Source organism: Oculina patagonica, chromosome 4 (assembly GCF_052425735.1).
Source record: "Oculina patagonica isolate OP01 chromosome 4, crgOcupat, whole genome shotgun sequence".
Classification (NCBI taxonomy): Eukaryota; Metazoa; Cnidaria; class Anthozoa; order Scleractinia; family Oculinidae; genus Oculina; species Oculina patagonica.
The window spans coordinates 18,852,507-18,869,523 of record NC_135761.1 but is presented as its reverse complement, the minus strand read 5'-3'; the positions used below and the strand labels follow the sequence as shown (position 1 = coordinate 18,869,523).

The 17,017-nt window shown below is 35.8% G+C and overlaps 1 protein-coding gene across 3 annotated transcripts in view; it reads left to right on the top strand.

Annotated features, from left to right (window-relative positions):
* Positions 1 to 17,017, top strand: part of LOC144651886 (collagen triple helix repeat-containing protein 1-like) — a 34,241-nt gene that overhangs the window by 8,402 nt on the left and 8,822 nt on the right. Inside the window, exons 4-6 of one of the 3 annotated variants that reach the window (XM_078511941.1) lie at positions 2,068 to 2,106; positions 11,193 to 11,231; positions 13,283 to 13,321. In XM_078511941.1, coding sequence (XP_078368067.1) covers positions 2,068 to 2,106; positions 11,193 to 11,231; positions 13,283 to 13,321 — 117 coding nt within the window. The remainder of the gene's footprint in view (positions 1 to 2,067; positions 2,107 to 11,192; positions 11,232 to 13,282; positions 13,322 to 17,017) is intronic. The other 2 variants (XM_078511942.1, XM_078511943.1) reach the window with 2 other exon arrangements.

The window sequence follows — 17,017 nt, the reverse complement described above, 5'->3', positions numbered from 1 at the left end:
GAACAAGAAAGTAGTCGATCCTCGATTTTAAGTTTAACGATTTTGATACGTAGGTAAAGGATTTCGACTTTGGATGCAGATCACGATAAATATCAGTGAGGTTTAATTCCTCCATAAGATCTACGAGTGTATCTTAGGGGGGTTGATCTCAGTCCATTATATTCGACAAATTGAGATCTTTCACTGAAGTAGCTTTTTACCCATTCTAGCGCCAGTCCGCGAATACCGTAGTGATAAAAGTTCTCAAAGAGAATTTCGTGATTCACAGTGTCAAAGGCCTTAGAAAGATCTAAAAAAAAACACCAACAGCATGCTCTTTACGATCCAAAGCGGACGAAATTTTGTCATATAAGTCGATAAGTGCATGAGTGGTAGAATGTTTTTTTCTAAACCCATATTATTGGTTATTACAAAGAACGTTGAAAAGAATGTTGAATTGGTTATTACAAAGAATCTTGGGATCTAAGAAGACCGCTTTAGCTATCTGTTTTATTTTTTCTGTGGCAATTGTTCTGTGAACTTAAGAAGCCATTTTGTATTCCTTGGAGTGAAACGAGTCGATTTTCTCCTGACGTTTTCACCTGAATAAAAGGAAGCAAACTAAAAGGAAATTATGTAACCTTCTAGTCTCAGTTCTGGTGTCGAACTCGGGAGCTAACTGCTCAGACAGGACAGCTGAAAACAGTGATTCACTCGAAAACTGTGAGTCACGTGTGTCACGCAAACGTCAGCGTGGAAGGTAAAATCTTTTAATGTTTCTCCAAGAATGGGAATATTTGCTCTGCAAAAAGAATATTTAATTTTTCACCTTCCTTATTCTAATTGTTTAGATCCCCCCCCCCCCCCCCTCCTTCTCTGGCACGTAGTGTATTACTTTTTATAGGCTAGGATAAAAATATAAGCTAATTTCTTCAATGTTCGTTAGTTTCGCAAGACTTTAACAAAGGACAAAAATTTATATATTTTTTTTCTAGCGTAACATTTTTTCTATTCTCCTTATCACAGCCCATAGAAAACAAACAACCAGCTTAAAACGAACTTAAAAATCTGGGGCTAAACTATTCAACATGTATGCGCCATTTATATGAAGCTCAATTAATGCCAGACGAACGAAAACTGGTTGTCACTTTAAAATCCTTATGCAGTTCAATTGCATTTAATGACACAGAAAGACGTTAAAAATAGAATTATGTATAATGAGGTATTGTGTAGAGATGAAAAACTATACCAATCACTTTGAAGAATGAACATCGATCTAAATGCAATCCAAACTTTAGTTCGTAGTGTCGGTCATGATGGTACATGAATTAATGTCCCCCATGATCCCACTGTCAAGAACGAACAAGCGTTGCCAGATAAAAATATTTTGACTGAGACATACGTATAACTCTCACATTCAAAATAGTAAGAATGTCGTGCCATTTGATTTTTTCCGATGAACAACTACCAATTACTTCGAAGGATAAAAATCTAAATTTAATCCAAAGTTCTGGCTTTCAGTCAATATTTTGTCAAGAACCCGGAAGAAATAACGAATAAGCGCTAAAGGAAGAACCATCTTGAGATAGATCACATTTAACTCTCGCCTTCACAATAAAATGACATGTCATTGGTTAATTAAGTGACGAACAACTACCAATTACTTTTGAAGAATTAAAATGTACATGTCATCAAAAGTTTTAGTTTTCAATCATGTTTTGACAAGAATATTTTTTTTTTACTTTAATGCTTTAGAAGACTTACACTACAGTACATTACATTTGTTTAACCCTACATATATTACATTACACAGTACATTATATTATGTTACACAAACATACTACATTACTTACGTTATACGTTACAAAAGTAATTACGGTACATGTTAACAAGAATATGGCAAAAACAAACGATCGAGTAAGCGCTAAAGGAAGTAATATCCTGAAACACATCACGTTTAACTTCTCAGTTCACTTGTGTTTGCGTGATACACCCTCAACAGTGAAGGTTCAAGAAATGTTAGTTCAGTTGTTATATTCTGTTTCCTGTATTATTTGGTAAAATGATGATTTAACCTTTTATTTACAGACTATCAGGTAACTCGTTTTGGCAAATATCTACATCTAGGTAAGCATAATTTACTACTCAACCTATTGGACGTACGTAATCGGTATCTTAAAATATTATTTGCGGTGCCATGTGAATGTGTGGGAGGCCTTCCAAGGGGTAAAAGCGTCACAAGCGACATGGCCCTGAATACTGGCGACACAGAAACATTTTAACAGCGACAAGCGACACAAGGCGAAGGCAACACAATAGCAGGAAAAAACGACAGCGACATTTACAGCTTTTGGCTAGGCGACATCGATTCTCAAAAACAAGCGACATTATCTTTCTGTTCTGTTCAACACAAAGGTTTAAATACGGATTACGAACGACGAACAAATTAATGAACCATTCAACATGCATGCGCCATTTGTACGAACCTCAATTAACGTCAGATGAGCAAGTTAAATAATATTTTAAGGCAAAGTTAGAGGTCCAAAATAGAATGATGTATCATTAGGTAATTTAGGGGTGAGAGCCACCATTCGCTTCGAAGAAATAAAATTTAAATGTAATCCGAGGCTTTTTTTCTATTCACCCCACTGCCAAAAACGAACAAGGAAGAACTATATTGAGACACATCGTGTTTGACACTCGCGTTCAAAATATAATGATGGCTTATTAGGCGATGAACAACTACTAATTACTTTATAAAATCTAAATTTTAAAATTTGTGCTGTCAGTCGTGTTCTGACAAGAACATGGCAAGAACGCAAACGCTATAGGAGGAAAAATCTTGAGTAAATACTCAGTTCATTTAAGAGCGCGTCCAGCACAACTGCAAAACTTAGTTTCCAACTCTATTTCACTTAAACTGACAACTGAAAAAAATAAATTGCACCAATAATGCTAATAATAATAATAATCCTTCATATTCTCTAATGCGATTATTCTGCCAAAAAATTACAGTCGGTATAAAAAATGAATTCGCCATAGAAAAATGAAGCAATAGAGTGAATTCGTGTAACCCGTTTTTTATATGCTAATGCCCCGTGTAATATTTAAATGAGCTGTACAGGAAAACAGAAAATTGCGGACAAATCGTAATTATTTGCATGTGGAAGTCAGGTTAAAATTCAAGCATTTACCCATATGTAAAAACCAAAACAGATAACGGAGCTTAAAATTTCTCATGCCTTGAATTGTCTTGCGATTTTAGACCAACATTTTATATTCAACATCCCGTAAAGAAAAATAAATTAAACTTGACTGTAACATAATTCTGCGCGAGCAATCCAATGGGGAGCTTTAGCAAATCACGATGACAAGCAACTTTTGTTTAGCAAACAAAAGGTTTAATGAGCAGGAAAATAGCTGTACACGTGTCTTATTACTCTTGGCAACTTCCCATCTTCTGAAAAACAACAATGTGACATGACTAAATCCTGCGTGATATGAACCAGACCGCTAATTTTCGATGTAGGTTGAACATGTTCTTGAAGTGCTTAAAGAAAGACACGTCCTGTTTATACTTATTTACTGTATAACTATTAAAGTGATTTCTTTGAGGTTTTCTGACCACTCGTGTGTTGTTTTATTGTATTATGAGTGTGCCCGTGAGAGAACAGGGCAGAACCATGCAACAGGTGATACAGCTCATATCACCGATTTCGCCCAAACTTAGCATAAATGTTGGGTATGGTGAGCTATTTACTATGGCAAAACATCAACTCAAAATATTTTATTCCCTTCAAGTTATAGCACCTTTTGCAAAAATGGCCATTTTTCACTAATTTATGCATACTTAATGAGCTAACTTTGATTGACCAGTTCCACAAGAAAAAAAAAGACTTCTGAAAATAAAATTCACTGCACTATATTCTGTGGTTATTAGGCTTTAAGTACAATAATTCACTTTAACCGTCAAATTTGATTTCGTCTCCTCAAACGGTCTTTTGGAAGGTACACATTTCGTACTGTTGGAAATAGCCTTTAACTAGTGTCCAATATCTCCCATGAGCAACAACTTATGTACATTATTCTTACATGGGTAATGAAGTCCATCATTAAACTTCACAAAAATGCAACAAAATGTCCGGGGACTTCAATATTTTATTAGTATTGAGGAACTAAACACACGTGACTTAACGATTTCTTGCTATTTCATCAAAACTCACCGAAACACAGAAGCCATTTATTTGCCTCAATTTGGCATAAAATCGGTACGAAATAGCTAATCAAGCATAAATCTATAGATAACAATCAAAATATTGGCGAAGAAAAGGCAGTTAGGACATTTTTCGGAGCGTTTTCAGAGCCATATAATTCGGCAATGTTGTGATATAGCAAATGTAAAAACAGCAGCGAAAGATTTTCTTCACAAGCTCGCTCAATTCAACATCTAGGCACATCAAAGTAAAGAAACAAGAAAGTAATACTACATACATGCCACTTATCGACACACAGATGCTTTCTTTTGAAGAATTTGTTCTTCCTCGCTGCACTTCGATTCTTTGATCGATCTCAATTGACATGTACTGTTGCTTTGAGGCCCCGGTTTGAGGCGCGCTGAACTTAGTCAATCCATCGTGGTTCATCCTTCGTGAAAGGTGTAAACAGGTTGTCAATAAAGTCATTCAAAGAGCTGTTCAAAGTTCACGGAAGGACACTTGTCTCAGCCAGTTTGCATGAAATAAATTTAACTGGAAAATAAACAGCCGCCATGTTGAATTTCTACCTTTGAGCCTGTCGTTTCAGTCAGCGGTACGGCTGTTCACTGGGCATCACGCGTCCATCACGCGTGACCACACGCGCGATCATTTGCTTTTCCTCCGCGAGTGTTCGTTGGATGCGTTTGTGATGAAAATGAGAATATTTTCAAATTGTCGTAGGGAAAACAATTTCCTCCGCTACAGCTTGACGTGTTTACCGCAATGTGATGCTGAACGAACTCTAGGGTGCTTACCATTTGTTGGAGAGAACCGGTTGGAATGACCACTGAAAAATGGAACGGCTTCTTTCCAAAATTAGCAAACTAACCGAAATAGATGTCGCTTACCATTTGTAGCTCAGTTTCCTGTTATTTCTTTCCGTTGGTGGGAGACCTGAAGGATGGGAGACTAGAACTGGGAAACCTTACAAATGGTAAGAAAATTTCTGACGTTCCGTCAATCTCCGAAGAGATTTTCCAGAAAAAATACTGTTCCATTTGACTTTCACCGAAACAGAGTTCTTGATTTTTCTGTTCAACGGTCGGCATGCACGGCAACCAAATCAAAATAATTGTTTATGTTCCAAAATGACGCTAAATGGCGGTATAAAACTGCTCCGACGTCTCGGCAATACTGCCTTTTTGGGGGTGGCACCCCGGCTGAAGAAGGCAGTATTACCGAAACGTCGGAGCAGTTTTATACCGCCATTTAGCGTCATTTTGGAACATAAACAATTATTTTTAGCATAAAAGACGCTACACAGTTAAATAAATCAAAATGTCAACGTCTCCCAGTAACTTTTCAGACATTTGTATTTTTTTATTGCTTGTTCAAATTCCCCTCCCCTGGCGGAAATAGTGATTAATACCGCGCATAACGATTATTTTCTAGAGCTCTCGACACTTCAATGGCGAGGAATAAAAGGAAGAATTAAGCGATTGTTTCTGCTTTTACATAGCAGACACCGCCCTAAAATGTTATTGGTTAAACTTTGTACCCGGTACGGAACCTCCCAACGGGTTACCAAATGAACATGCCTCGACATAAATAACATTATGTCTAGACATAATGTTTGGTTTTTTGACCAAATTCCCCTACCCCCGGGGCATAAATAGGAAAAAATGAATAACTCAGCAAAATTGGAGAATAACGTTTACCACGGGATAAATCACTATACGGTGGATAGCGAGGTAGGTTTTGTAATCGTTTCTTGCGCAAGTGCTTTAGTTGGGAGAGCGTCTGTGCTGAACTGAACAAAGTATTCACGTACGAAATGCCCTTAGGGACGCAGTCTATATGGCGCTAGCCTGTTCCAAACTAACCGAACGCCTGGAACAGGCTAATATGGCGCAGCAAATATATACATATATCTATAAAGGTGTGAATGTAGAGAGAGAAAACAACAAAGAATAAAACGGGTTTCCCTCGCGTTGACCTCGAAGAAGACAGAAGACTACCTGTGCTGGTTGAAACATTATATTTTAGCTAATAAGTTTTGCCGTCTTGCGTAGTCCTAGTCTTGCAATAAATTTGTTTAGTTTTAATGCGGGGTTTAAGCTCTCTACAAAAGTCTGCATTCGCGTCTTTGTAACTCACATAGCCACTTAAATTGAGTCGGTGATGAAGAAAATTATCATTTGAAGCCGCAATTCGTCACTTGCAATGTGGGCATTCAGGAGGAAAAATTTGTCCCCATAAAAGCCCTTTTCTAAAACAAATGAATAAAACTGCAGTAATGACGTTTATCCGTAAATGGACAGATGGAGAACTTTGTGGGATCCCGAAAAAGAGAGTGGGTACAAATTCAGTCTCCTAGCTGCCAAAGTGTAATATAATATAGACGATTTGAACAGAAGGAATAGATGTACACAGGCCAGGCTGACAACCTGACCGCCATTTCTTCAAATGTCCATATTCACCCCCTCCCCCACCTCCCAAAAAAGACAGAAACAACAAAAAAAAACAATAAACATACTAGTTTTAACCTGATATAAGATGGAAAAACTTGCTCTGATTATTTAATGGTTTCCGACATTTCAGAGCTCAATTTCAGAGCATCAAAACCGATTGCATCGCATACATTACACTGCATCCAGTGTATTTCTCTTCAACTATTTATCAAAAACATTCAATGGAGAAGTTGAAAAAAAATTCTTACTTTTACAAGAAACGCACACTACTTATAAGGCTAAGATCAAGCCCCGGTTGTTCAGAGGGTAGATAACACCATCCGCTACTTATTCCGACGAAAACAAACATTTGCGGAGGAAAAGCAAATGAACACGCGTGTGTATAGCTGTGTATAGCTGTGTTGGGCTATGTATAGGCGTGTATAGCTGTGTAGGGCTAGGCTATGTATCCCCTCTATGAACATCCCTATATAGGATTTAGTAAAACAACTATATGATGACTACACTACGTACTTGCCCAAGTGTACGGCTTTACCGCTGACTGAAACGGCAGGCTCAAAGGTACAAATACAACATGGCGGCTGTTTATTTTCCAGTTAAATTTATTTCATTCAAACTGGCTGAGACAAGTGTCCTTCCGTGAACTTTAAACAGCTCTTTGAATGACTTTATTGACAACCTGTTTACACCTTTCACGAAGAATGACCCACGATGTATTGGCTAAGTTCATCGCGCCTCAAAGCAACAGTACATGTCAATTGAGATCGATCGAAGGATCGAAGTGCAGCGAGGAAGAACAAATTCTTCAAAAGAAAGCATCTGTGTGTCGATAAGTGGCATGTATGTAGTATTACTTTCTTGTTTCTTAACTTTGATGTGCCTAAATGTTGAATTGAGCGAGCTTTTGAAGAAAATCTTTCGCTGCTATTTTTACATTTACTATCACAACATTGCCGAATTATATGGCTCTGAAAACGCTCCGAAAAATGCCCTAACTGCCAATCTTCGCCAATATTTTGATTGTTATCTATAGATTTATGCTTGATTAGCTATTTCGTACCGATTTTGTGCCAAATTGAGGCAAATAAATGGCTTCTGTGTTTCGGTGAATTTTGATGAAATAGCAAGAAATCGTTAAGTCACGTGTGTTTAGTTCCTCAATACTAATAGACTATTGAAGTCCCCAGACATTTTGTTGCATTTTTGTGAAGTTTAATGATGGACTTCATTACCCATGTAAGAATAATGTATATAAGTTGTTGCTCATGGGAGATATTGGGCACTAGTTAAAGGCTATTTCCAGCAGTACGAAATGTGTACCTTCCAAAAGACCGTTTGAGGAGAAGAAATCAAATCAGACGGTTGAAGTGAATTATTGTACTTAAAGCCTAATAACCACAGAATATAGTGCAGTGAATTTTATTTTCAGAAGTCTTCTTTTCTTGTGGAACTGGTCAATCAAAGTCAGCTAATGAAATATGCATAAATTAGTGAAAAATGGCCATTTTTGCAAAAGGTGCCATAACTTGAAGGGAATAAAATATTTTGAGCTGATGTTTTGTCACAGTAAATAGCTCACCATACCCAACATTTATGCTAAGTTTGGGCGAGATCGGTGATGTGAGCTGTATCACATGTTGCCTGGTCCTCTTATGGATACACTCTTATGATTGTACACAAACATTAGAATATTATACGACTCATTAACATATAAAAAACGGGTTACACGAATTCACTCTAATGGCTGGAAATGAAAATAAATGAAGAAGTAGTTTGGTGTTTACAAATTTTAGCTGTTGAATAGAATTTAGCTGTTGAAAGAAAAGGCGTTTCCTTCAATACTAAACCTGACTGACAAACAAACGAACAAATGATTTAATTGTAAGTTTCCGGGCATTAAAAAACAAGCATCAAACTAACACCTTCAAGTATAAGTAAATCGTTGTTCAAAGAGCGTGGAGTGACACGGCAGTGCGCCTAGACGTTTTAAAAGCTGTTTTTAGTCATTTGTGCTCACAATAGTTTCATTGTTTGAAAATCCCAATATCCTAAAAATGTGCATAATACAAGAGCTCAAAATTCTTATCAACAAATATTGATGAATTTTTATCGTTCAAAAAGTCCCTTCACTTCAAGCAACTTGGAAAGTGTTTCCAAATAATTGCGTGGTATGAGCTTACTGTGGGGACATCAAGTTAACCAAAGGATATGATGATGCCCACCAATAAGAAACTAACTCTGTGTAGGAAATAAATTCTCCCAAGAAGTACTTGATAAATGAATGAAATCTTAAATGAGAATTTACATGTTAATACCATGTCTTACAGATGCGTCATTAATTGAATTGCAATAAACTGACCAATCTTATTGCTGGTACTATCGATACATCCTTAGTTTAAACTATACCAGTTTTTGAGTCTAATGCTTGCGTGCGCTTTGCGCATGCGCATTAGACTCTTTGTTATATGAAAAAAGCTGTTGGCAATCCCAAGGGAATGGTTCGGGATCGATAATCGTTCGCTGTAATGTAGAAAACAATGATCAGCTGCAAGAACGGACTCCGTACGGACACGCACGATTAGTTTCAATTAAAAACAGCCAATCAGCGACACGTGTTCCCACGCATAATTAAAAGTTCTTTCTCAAGTCACGATTATTCAACACTTGAACAGGACGAAATAATTTTCCAGTTAAGACATTTGTAAGCTTTTTGTGAAAATAAATCTTCGTTTTCAGTTCAGTTAAGCACTTGTGTTTTCGTCTTGCTTAAAAAGCAAGACGTCTTTGAGAAAAAATATTTCGACGGCGACTCGCGTTTATTTACACAATGCGACCAAATATTTATTTTGTTTTAAAAAATAGAAAACTTTACCTCGGTTTTTGTATTTAAGTCATTCGAATTTTGACCAATTTTTTCTTTACAGTGCAAACAAAAACCTTCAAAAATAAAAGATGTACATGGATAAATGTAAATCAAGTTACGCGACTAAATCAAAATGCGTTTGTTTGGCCGCTTTAATTTGCAGTATTACACTGTCCCGGCCTTTGCCATACACTGAAATCGAATTTCATGCTTTTACGACTCTCAGAGATCTTAATTTCTTAATTCTTACAGCTAGAAAAATCATAAAATGGTTACATTGATATGGAAGTGATGATTCGCGAAATTTGTACATCATGATAAACAGTCTTCGCTCCTGTGTATGGTAGCTCGATAATAATTGCCTAGTTTCCAGCGTTCAAAAGGTCATCATTATATTGACGTGAGCATTAACACCCGTTTTTAGGAAAATCTGTCACTAAGTGCTTACAGTACAATGGAGTAACAGTCACTATTTCAAGTGTTTTTATTGCAAAATCTGTTTCAAGAGTCATCATCAAAATGGTGAAAAATCTGAAAGAAAACGATGTGAAGTTCTTCAACCCTTGTTGTAATGAACATGCTTTTTGTAAATCGTCACGCAATCTTGTCCAAATGTTTAATCGTTTCTGCTTTTACGGACAATACGGAAGAAGTAACATCAACTCCTGTTCATACTTTAAATTTTGTGAAGCATATAACATTTATGACTGTTTCGTTTTTATCCATAATCATCCACGATGCCCCTAGCTTGCTATAAGCATTTTAAATTAAACTCCCGAACACAAACCTCTAACCAATTTTAACCGGCTTACGAAAACCGCGCAATCTGTATCACTATGCCATACCGCATTAGACTCATGTCACCCTTGGTGACCTATTTTTTAACGTGTTTTAACAAGGAACAAATTGATCATGCAGTATACAAACTATGGCATAGTGACCAAAATAACTGCAGAAATTCTTTTCTCTTTTAGCTTTCAATTAAGCATTGAAAACGAATTTTTAAAATATAATTTTTCCTTTTTGGCAATATTTTTATTATTATTTTTATATATATATTTATTTATACTATTTGATTTAACTGTAAATAGACCAATGAAAGCGCATAGCGATAGAACACTTATTTTCCTTCTAATTTTCTCATGATTATAAAAAAACAATGCAGGCGTTAAGCAGATTTTATATGAAAGTCTGCGACAAATGTTACCACATTTACTAATATTAACTTTTTTCTTCATTAATTATTTTAAATTTACTCACATAAGCCTATAGCAAAGACTTCAGTTTATATGAAGCAAAAACGTTTACATCGGTGGTGATTTTGTAGCAAAAAACCTCCCCTATATATTAAAAAGTACGATTCTCCTGGTTTTCGAAAAGGAGGAATTTCAGTACAGAAAATAATAGCTTCAATGGTTTTGACTTTTCTGAAGCGCAAAGTTTTTAGTTCCAAGAGAAAGTTTATGCAAGTTTTCAATCATGTTTTGACAAGAATATGGCAAAAACAAACGAGTAAGCGCTAAAGGAAGTAATATCCTGAGACACATCACGTTTAACTTCTCAGTTCACTTGTGTTTGCGTGATACACCCTCAACAGTGAAGGTTCAAGAAATGTTAGTTCAGTTGTTCTATTCTGTTTCCTGTATTCTTTGGTAAAATGATGATTTAACCTTTTATTTACAGACTATTAGGTAACTCGTTTTGGCAAATATCTACATCTAGGTAAGCATAATTTACTACTCAACCTATTGGACGTACGTAATCGGTATCTAAATTAAAAATATTACTTGCGGTGCCATGTGAATGTGTGAAGCCTTCCAAGGGGTAAAAGCGACAAGCGACATGGCCCTGAATACTGGTGACACAGAAACATTTTAACAGCGACAAGCGACATCATTACGGCACTAAAGTGCGACAGCGACACAACGCGAAGGCAACACAATAGCAGGAAAAACGACAGCGACATTTACAGCTCTTGGCTAGGCGACATCGATTCTCAAAAACAAGCGACATTATCATTTCTGTTCTGTTCAACACAAATGTTTAAATACGGATTACGAACGACGAACAAAATAATGAACCATTCAACATGCATGCGCCATTTGTACGAACCTCGATTAACGTGAGATGGTGATTTTGTAGGAAAAAACCTCCCCCTATATATTAAAAAGTACGATTCTCCTGGTTTTCGAAAAGTAGGAATTTCAGTACAGAAAATAATAGCTTCAATGGTTTTGACTTTTCTGCAGCGCAAAGTTTTTAGTTCCAAGAGAAAGTCTAAGCAACTGTGCTTCTCTCGCCACGCTATATTGGAAAAAATCCGTTTTTCTGACTCACTTTGCTCAAAGTTTAATCTTGGGATCTAAGAAGACCGCTTTTAGTTATTTTTTTTTTATTTTTTTCTGTAGTAGTTGTTCTGTGAACTTAAGAAGCCATCAAAAATATTTTTCTGATAAAAAATGGAAAAGAAAGGGAATATTTGCTCTGCAAATAAAATATTTAATTTTTCACCCTCCTTATTCTATTTGTTTAGATACCCCCCCCCCCCCCCCCCCCGCCCTTTCCGCCACGTAGAGCTTTACTTATTATAGGCTAGGATGAAACTATTTTCTTCAATGATCGTTAGTTTCGCAAGACTTTTAAAACAAAGGACAAAAATTTAGATATTTATTTTCTAGTGTTACATTTTTTTTCTATTCTCCTTTTCACAGCCAATATAAAACAAACAACCAAGAACCAACTTAAAACGAACTTAAAAATATGGGGCTAAACTATTCAACATGTATGCGCCATTTATATGAAGCTCAATTAATGCTAGACGAACGAAAACTGGTTGTCACTTAATCCTTATGCAATTCAATAGCATTTAATGACACAGAAAGACGTTCAAAATAGAATTATGTATAATGGGGTATTGTGTAGAGATGAAAAACTATACCAATCACTTTGAAGAATGAACATCTAAATGCAATCCAAACTTTAGTTCGTAGTGTCGGTCATGATGGTACATGAATTAATGTCCCCCATGATCCCACTGTCAAGAACGAACAAGCGTTGCCAGATAAAAATATTTTGACTGAGACATACGTATAACTCTCACATTCAAAATAGTAAGAATGTCGTGCCATTTGATTTTTTCCGATGAACAACTACCAATTACTTCGAAGGATAAAAATCTAAATTTAATCCAAAGTTCTGGCTTTCAGTCAATATTTTGTCAAGAACCCGGAAGAAATAACGAATAAGCGCTAAAGGAAGAACCATCTTGAGATAGATCACATTTAACTCTCGCCTTCACAATAAAATGACATGTCATTGGTTAATTAAGTGACGAAAAACTACCAATTACTTTTGAAGAATTAAAATGTACATGTCATCAAAAGTTTTAGTTTTCAATCATGTTTTGACAAGAATATTTTTTTTTTACTTTAATGCTTTAGAAGACTTACACTACAGTACATTACATTTGTTTAACCCTACATATATTACATTACACAGTACATTATATTATGTTACACAAACATACTACATTACTTACGTTATACGTTACAAAAGTAATTACGGTACATGTTAACAAGAATATGGCAAAAACAAACGATCGAGTAAGCGCTAAAGGAAGTAATATCCTGAGACACATCACGTTTAACTTCTCAGTTCACTTGTGTTTGCGTGATACACCCTCAACAGTGAAGGTTCAAGAAATGTTAGTTCAGTTGTTATATTCTGTTTCCTGTATTATTTGGTAAAATGATGATTTAACCTTTTATTTACAGACTATCAGGTAACTCGTTTTGGCAAATATCTACATCTAGGTAAGCATAATTTACTACTCAACCTATTGGACGTACGTAATCGGTATCTTAAAATATTATTTGCGGTGCCATGTGAATGTGTGGGAGGCCTTCCAAGGGGTAAAAGCGTCACAAGCGACATGGCCCTGAATACTGGCGACACAGAAACATTTTAACAGCGACAAGCGACACAAGGCGAAGGCAACACAATAGCAGGAAAAAACGACAGCGACATTTACAGCTTTTGGCTAGGCGACATCGATTCTCAAAAACAAGCGACATTATCTTTCTGTTCTGTTCAACACAAAGGTTTAAATACGGATTACGAACGACGAACAAATTAATGAACCATTCAACATGCATGCGCCATTTGTACGAACCTCAATTAACGTCAGATGAGCAAGTTAAATAATATTTTAAGGCAAAGTTAGAGGTCCAAAATAGAATGATGTATCATTAGGTAATTTAGGGGTTAGAGCCACCATTCGCTTCGAAGAAATAAAATTTAAATGTAATCCGAGGCTTTTTTTCTATTCACCCCACTGCCAAAAACGAACAAGGAAGAACTATATTGAGACACATCGTGTTTGACACTCGCGTTCAAAATATAATGATGGCTTATTAGGCGATGAACAACTACTAATTACTTTATAAAATCTAAATTTTAAAATTTGTGCTGTCAGTCGTGTTCTGACAAGAACATGGCAAGAACGCAAACGCTATAGGAGGAAAAATCTTGAGTAAATACTCAGTTCATTTAAGAGCGCGTCCAGCACAACTGCAAAACTTAGTTTCCAACTCTATTTCACTTAAACTGACAACTGAAAAAAATAAATTGCACCAATAATGCTAATAATAATAATAATCCTTCATATTCTCTAATGCGATTATTCTGCCAAAAAATTACAGTCGGTATAAAAAATGAATTCGCCATAGAAAAATGAAGCAATAGAGTGAATTCGTGTAACCCGTTTTTTATATGCAAATGCCCCGTGTAATATTTAAATGAGCTGTACAGGAAAACAGAAAATTGCGGACAAATCGTAATTATTTGCATGTGGAAGTCAGGTTAAAATTCAAGCATTTACCCATATGTAAAAACCAAAACAGATAACGGAGCTTAAAATTTCTCATGCCTTGAATTGTCTTGCGATTTTAGACCAACATTTTATATTCAACATCCCGTAAAGAAAAATAAATTAAACTTGACTGTAACATAATTCTGCGCGAGCAATCCAATGGGGAGCTTTAGCAATCACGATGACAAGCAACTTTTGTTTAGCAAACAAAAGGTTTAATGAGCAGGAAAATAGCTGTACACGTGTCTTATTACTCTTGGCAACTTCCCATCTTCTGAAAAACAACAATGTGACATGACTAAATCCTGCGTGATATGAACCAGACCGCTAATTTTCGATGTAGGTTGAACATGTTCTTGAAGTGCTTAAAGAAAGACACGTCCTGTTTATACTTATTTACTGTATAACTATTAAAGTGATTTCTTTGAGGTTTTCTGACCACTCGTGTGTTGTTTTATTGTATTATGATTGTACACAAACATTAGAATATTATACGACTCATTAACATATAAAAAACGGGTTACACGAATTCACTCTAATGGCTGGAAATGAAAATAAATGAAGAAGTAGTTTGGTGTTTACAAATTTTAGCTGTTGAATAGAATTTAGCTGTTGAAAGAAAAGGCGTTTCCTTCAATACTAAACCTGACTGACAAACAAACGAACAAATGATTTAATTGTAAGTTTCCGGGCATTAAAAAACAAGCATCAAACTAACACCTTCAAGTATAAGTAAATCGTTGTTCAAAGAGCGTGGAGTGACACGGCAGTGCGCCTAGACGTTTTAAAAGCTGTTTTTAGTCATTTGTGTTCACAATAGTTTCATTGTTTGAAAATCCCAATATCCTAAAAATGTGCATAATACAAGAGCTCAAAATTCTTATCAACAAATATTGATGAATTTTTATCGTTCAAAAAGTCCCTTCACTTCAAGCAACTTGGAAAGTGTTTCCAAATAATTGCGTGGTATGAGCTTACTGTGGGGACATCAAGTTAACCAAAGGATATGATGATGCCCACCAATAAGAAACTAACTCTGTGTAGGAAATAAATTCTCCCAAGAAGTACTTGATAAATGAATGAAATCTTAAATGAGAATTTACATGTTAATACCATGTCTTACAGATGCGTCATTAATTGAATTGCAATAAACTGACCAATCTTATTGCTGGTACTATCGATACATCCTTAGTTTAAACTATACCAGTTTTTGAGTCTAATGCTTGCGTGCGCTTTGCGCATGCGCATTAGACTCTTTGTTATATGAAAAAAGCTGTTGGCAATCCCAAGGGAATGGTTCGGGATCGATAATCGTTCGCTGTAATGTAGAAAACAATGATCAGCTGCAAGAACGGACTCCGTACGGACACGCACGATTAGTTTCAATTAAAAACAGCCAATCAGCGACACGTGTTCCCACGCATAATTAAAAGTTCTTTCTCAAGTCACGATTATTCAACACTTGAACAGGACGAAATAATTTTCCAGTTAAGACATTTGTAAGCTTTTTGTGAAAATAAATCTTCGTTTTCAGTTCAGTTAAGCACTTGTGTTTTCGTCTTGCTTAAAAAGCAAGACGTCTTTGAGAAAAAATATTTCGACGGCGACTCGCGTTTATTTACACAATGCGACCAAATATTTATTTTGTTTTAAAAAATAGAAAACTTTACCTCGGTTTTTGTATTTAAGTCATTCGAATTTTGACCAATTTTTTCTTTACAGTGCAAACAAAAACCTTCAAAAATAAAAGATGTACATGGATAAATGTAAATCAAGTTACGCGACTAAATCAAAATGCGTTTGTTTGGCCGCTTTAATTTGCAGTATTACACTGTCCCGGCCTTTGCCATACACTGAAATCGAATTTCATGCTTTTACGACTCTCAGAGATCTTAATTTCTTAATTCTTACAGCTAGAAAAATCATAAAATGGTTACATTGATATGGAAGTGATGATTCGCGAAATTTGTACATCATGATAAACAGTCTTCGCTCCTGTGTATGGTAGCTCGATAATAATTGCCTAGTTTCCAGCGTTCAAAAGGTCATCATTATATTGACGTGAGCATTAACACCCGTTTTTAGGAAAATCTGTCACTAAGTGCTTACAGTACAATGGAGTAACAGTCACTATTTCAAGTGTTTTTATTGCAAAATCTGTTTCAAGAGTCATCATCAAAATGGTGAAAAATCTGAAAGAAAACGATGTGAAGTTCTTCAACCCTTGTTGTAATGAACATGCTTTTTGTAAATCGTCACGCAATCTTGTCCAAATGTTTAATCGTTTCTGCTTTTACGGACAATACGGAAGAAGTAACATCAACTCCTGTTCATACTTTAAATTTTGTGAAGCATATAACATTTATGACTGTTTCGTTTTTATCCATAATCATCCACGATGCCCCTAGCTTGCTATAAGCATTTTAAATTAAACTCCCGAACACAAACCTCTAACCAATTTTAACCGGCTTACGAAAACCGCGCAATCTGTATCACTATGCCATACCGCATTAGACTCATGTCACCCTTGGTGACCTATTTTTTAACGTGTTTTAACAAGGAACAAATTGATCATGCAGTATACAAACTATGGCATAGTGACCAAAATAACTGCAGAAATTCTTTTCTCTTTTAGCTT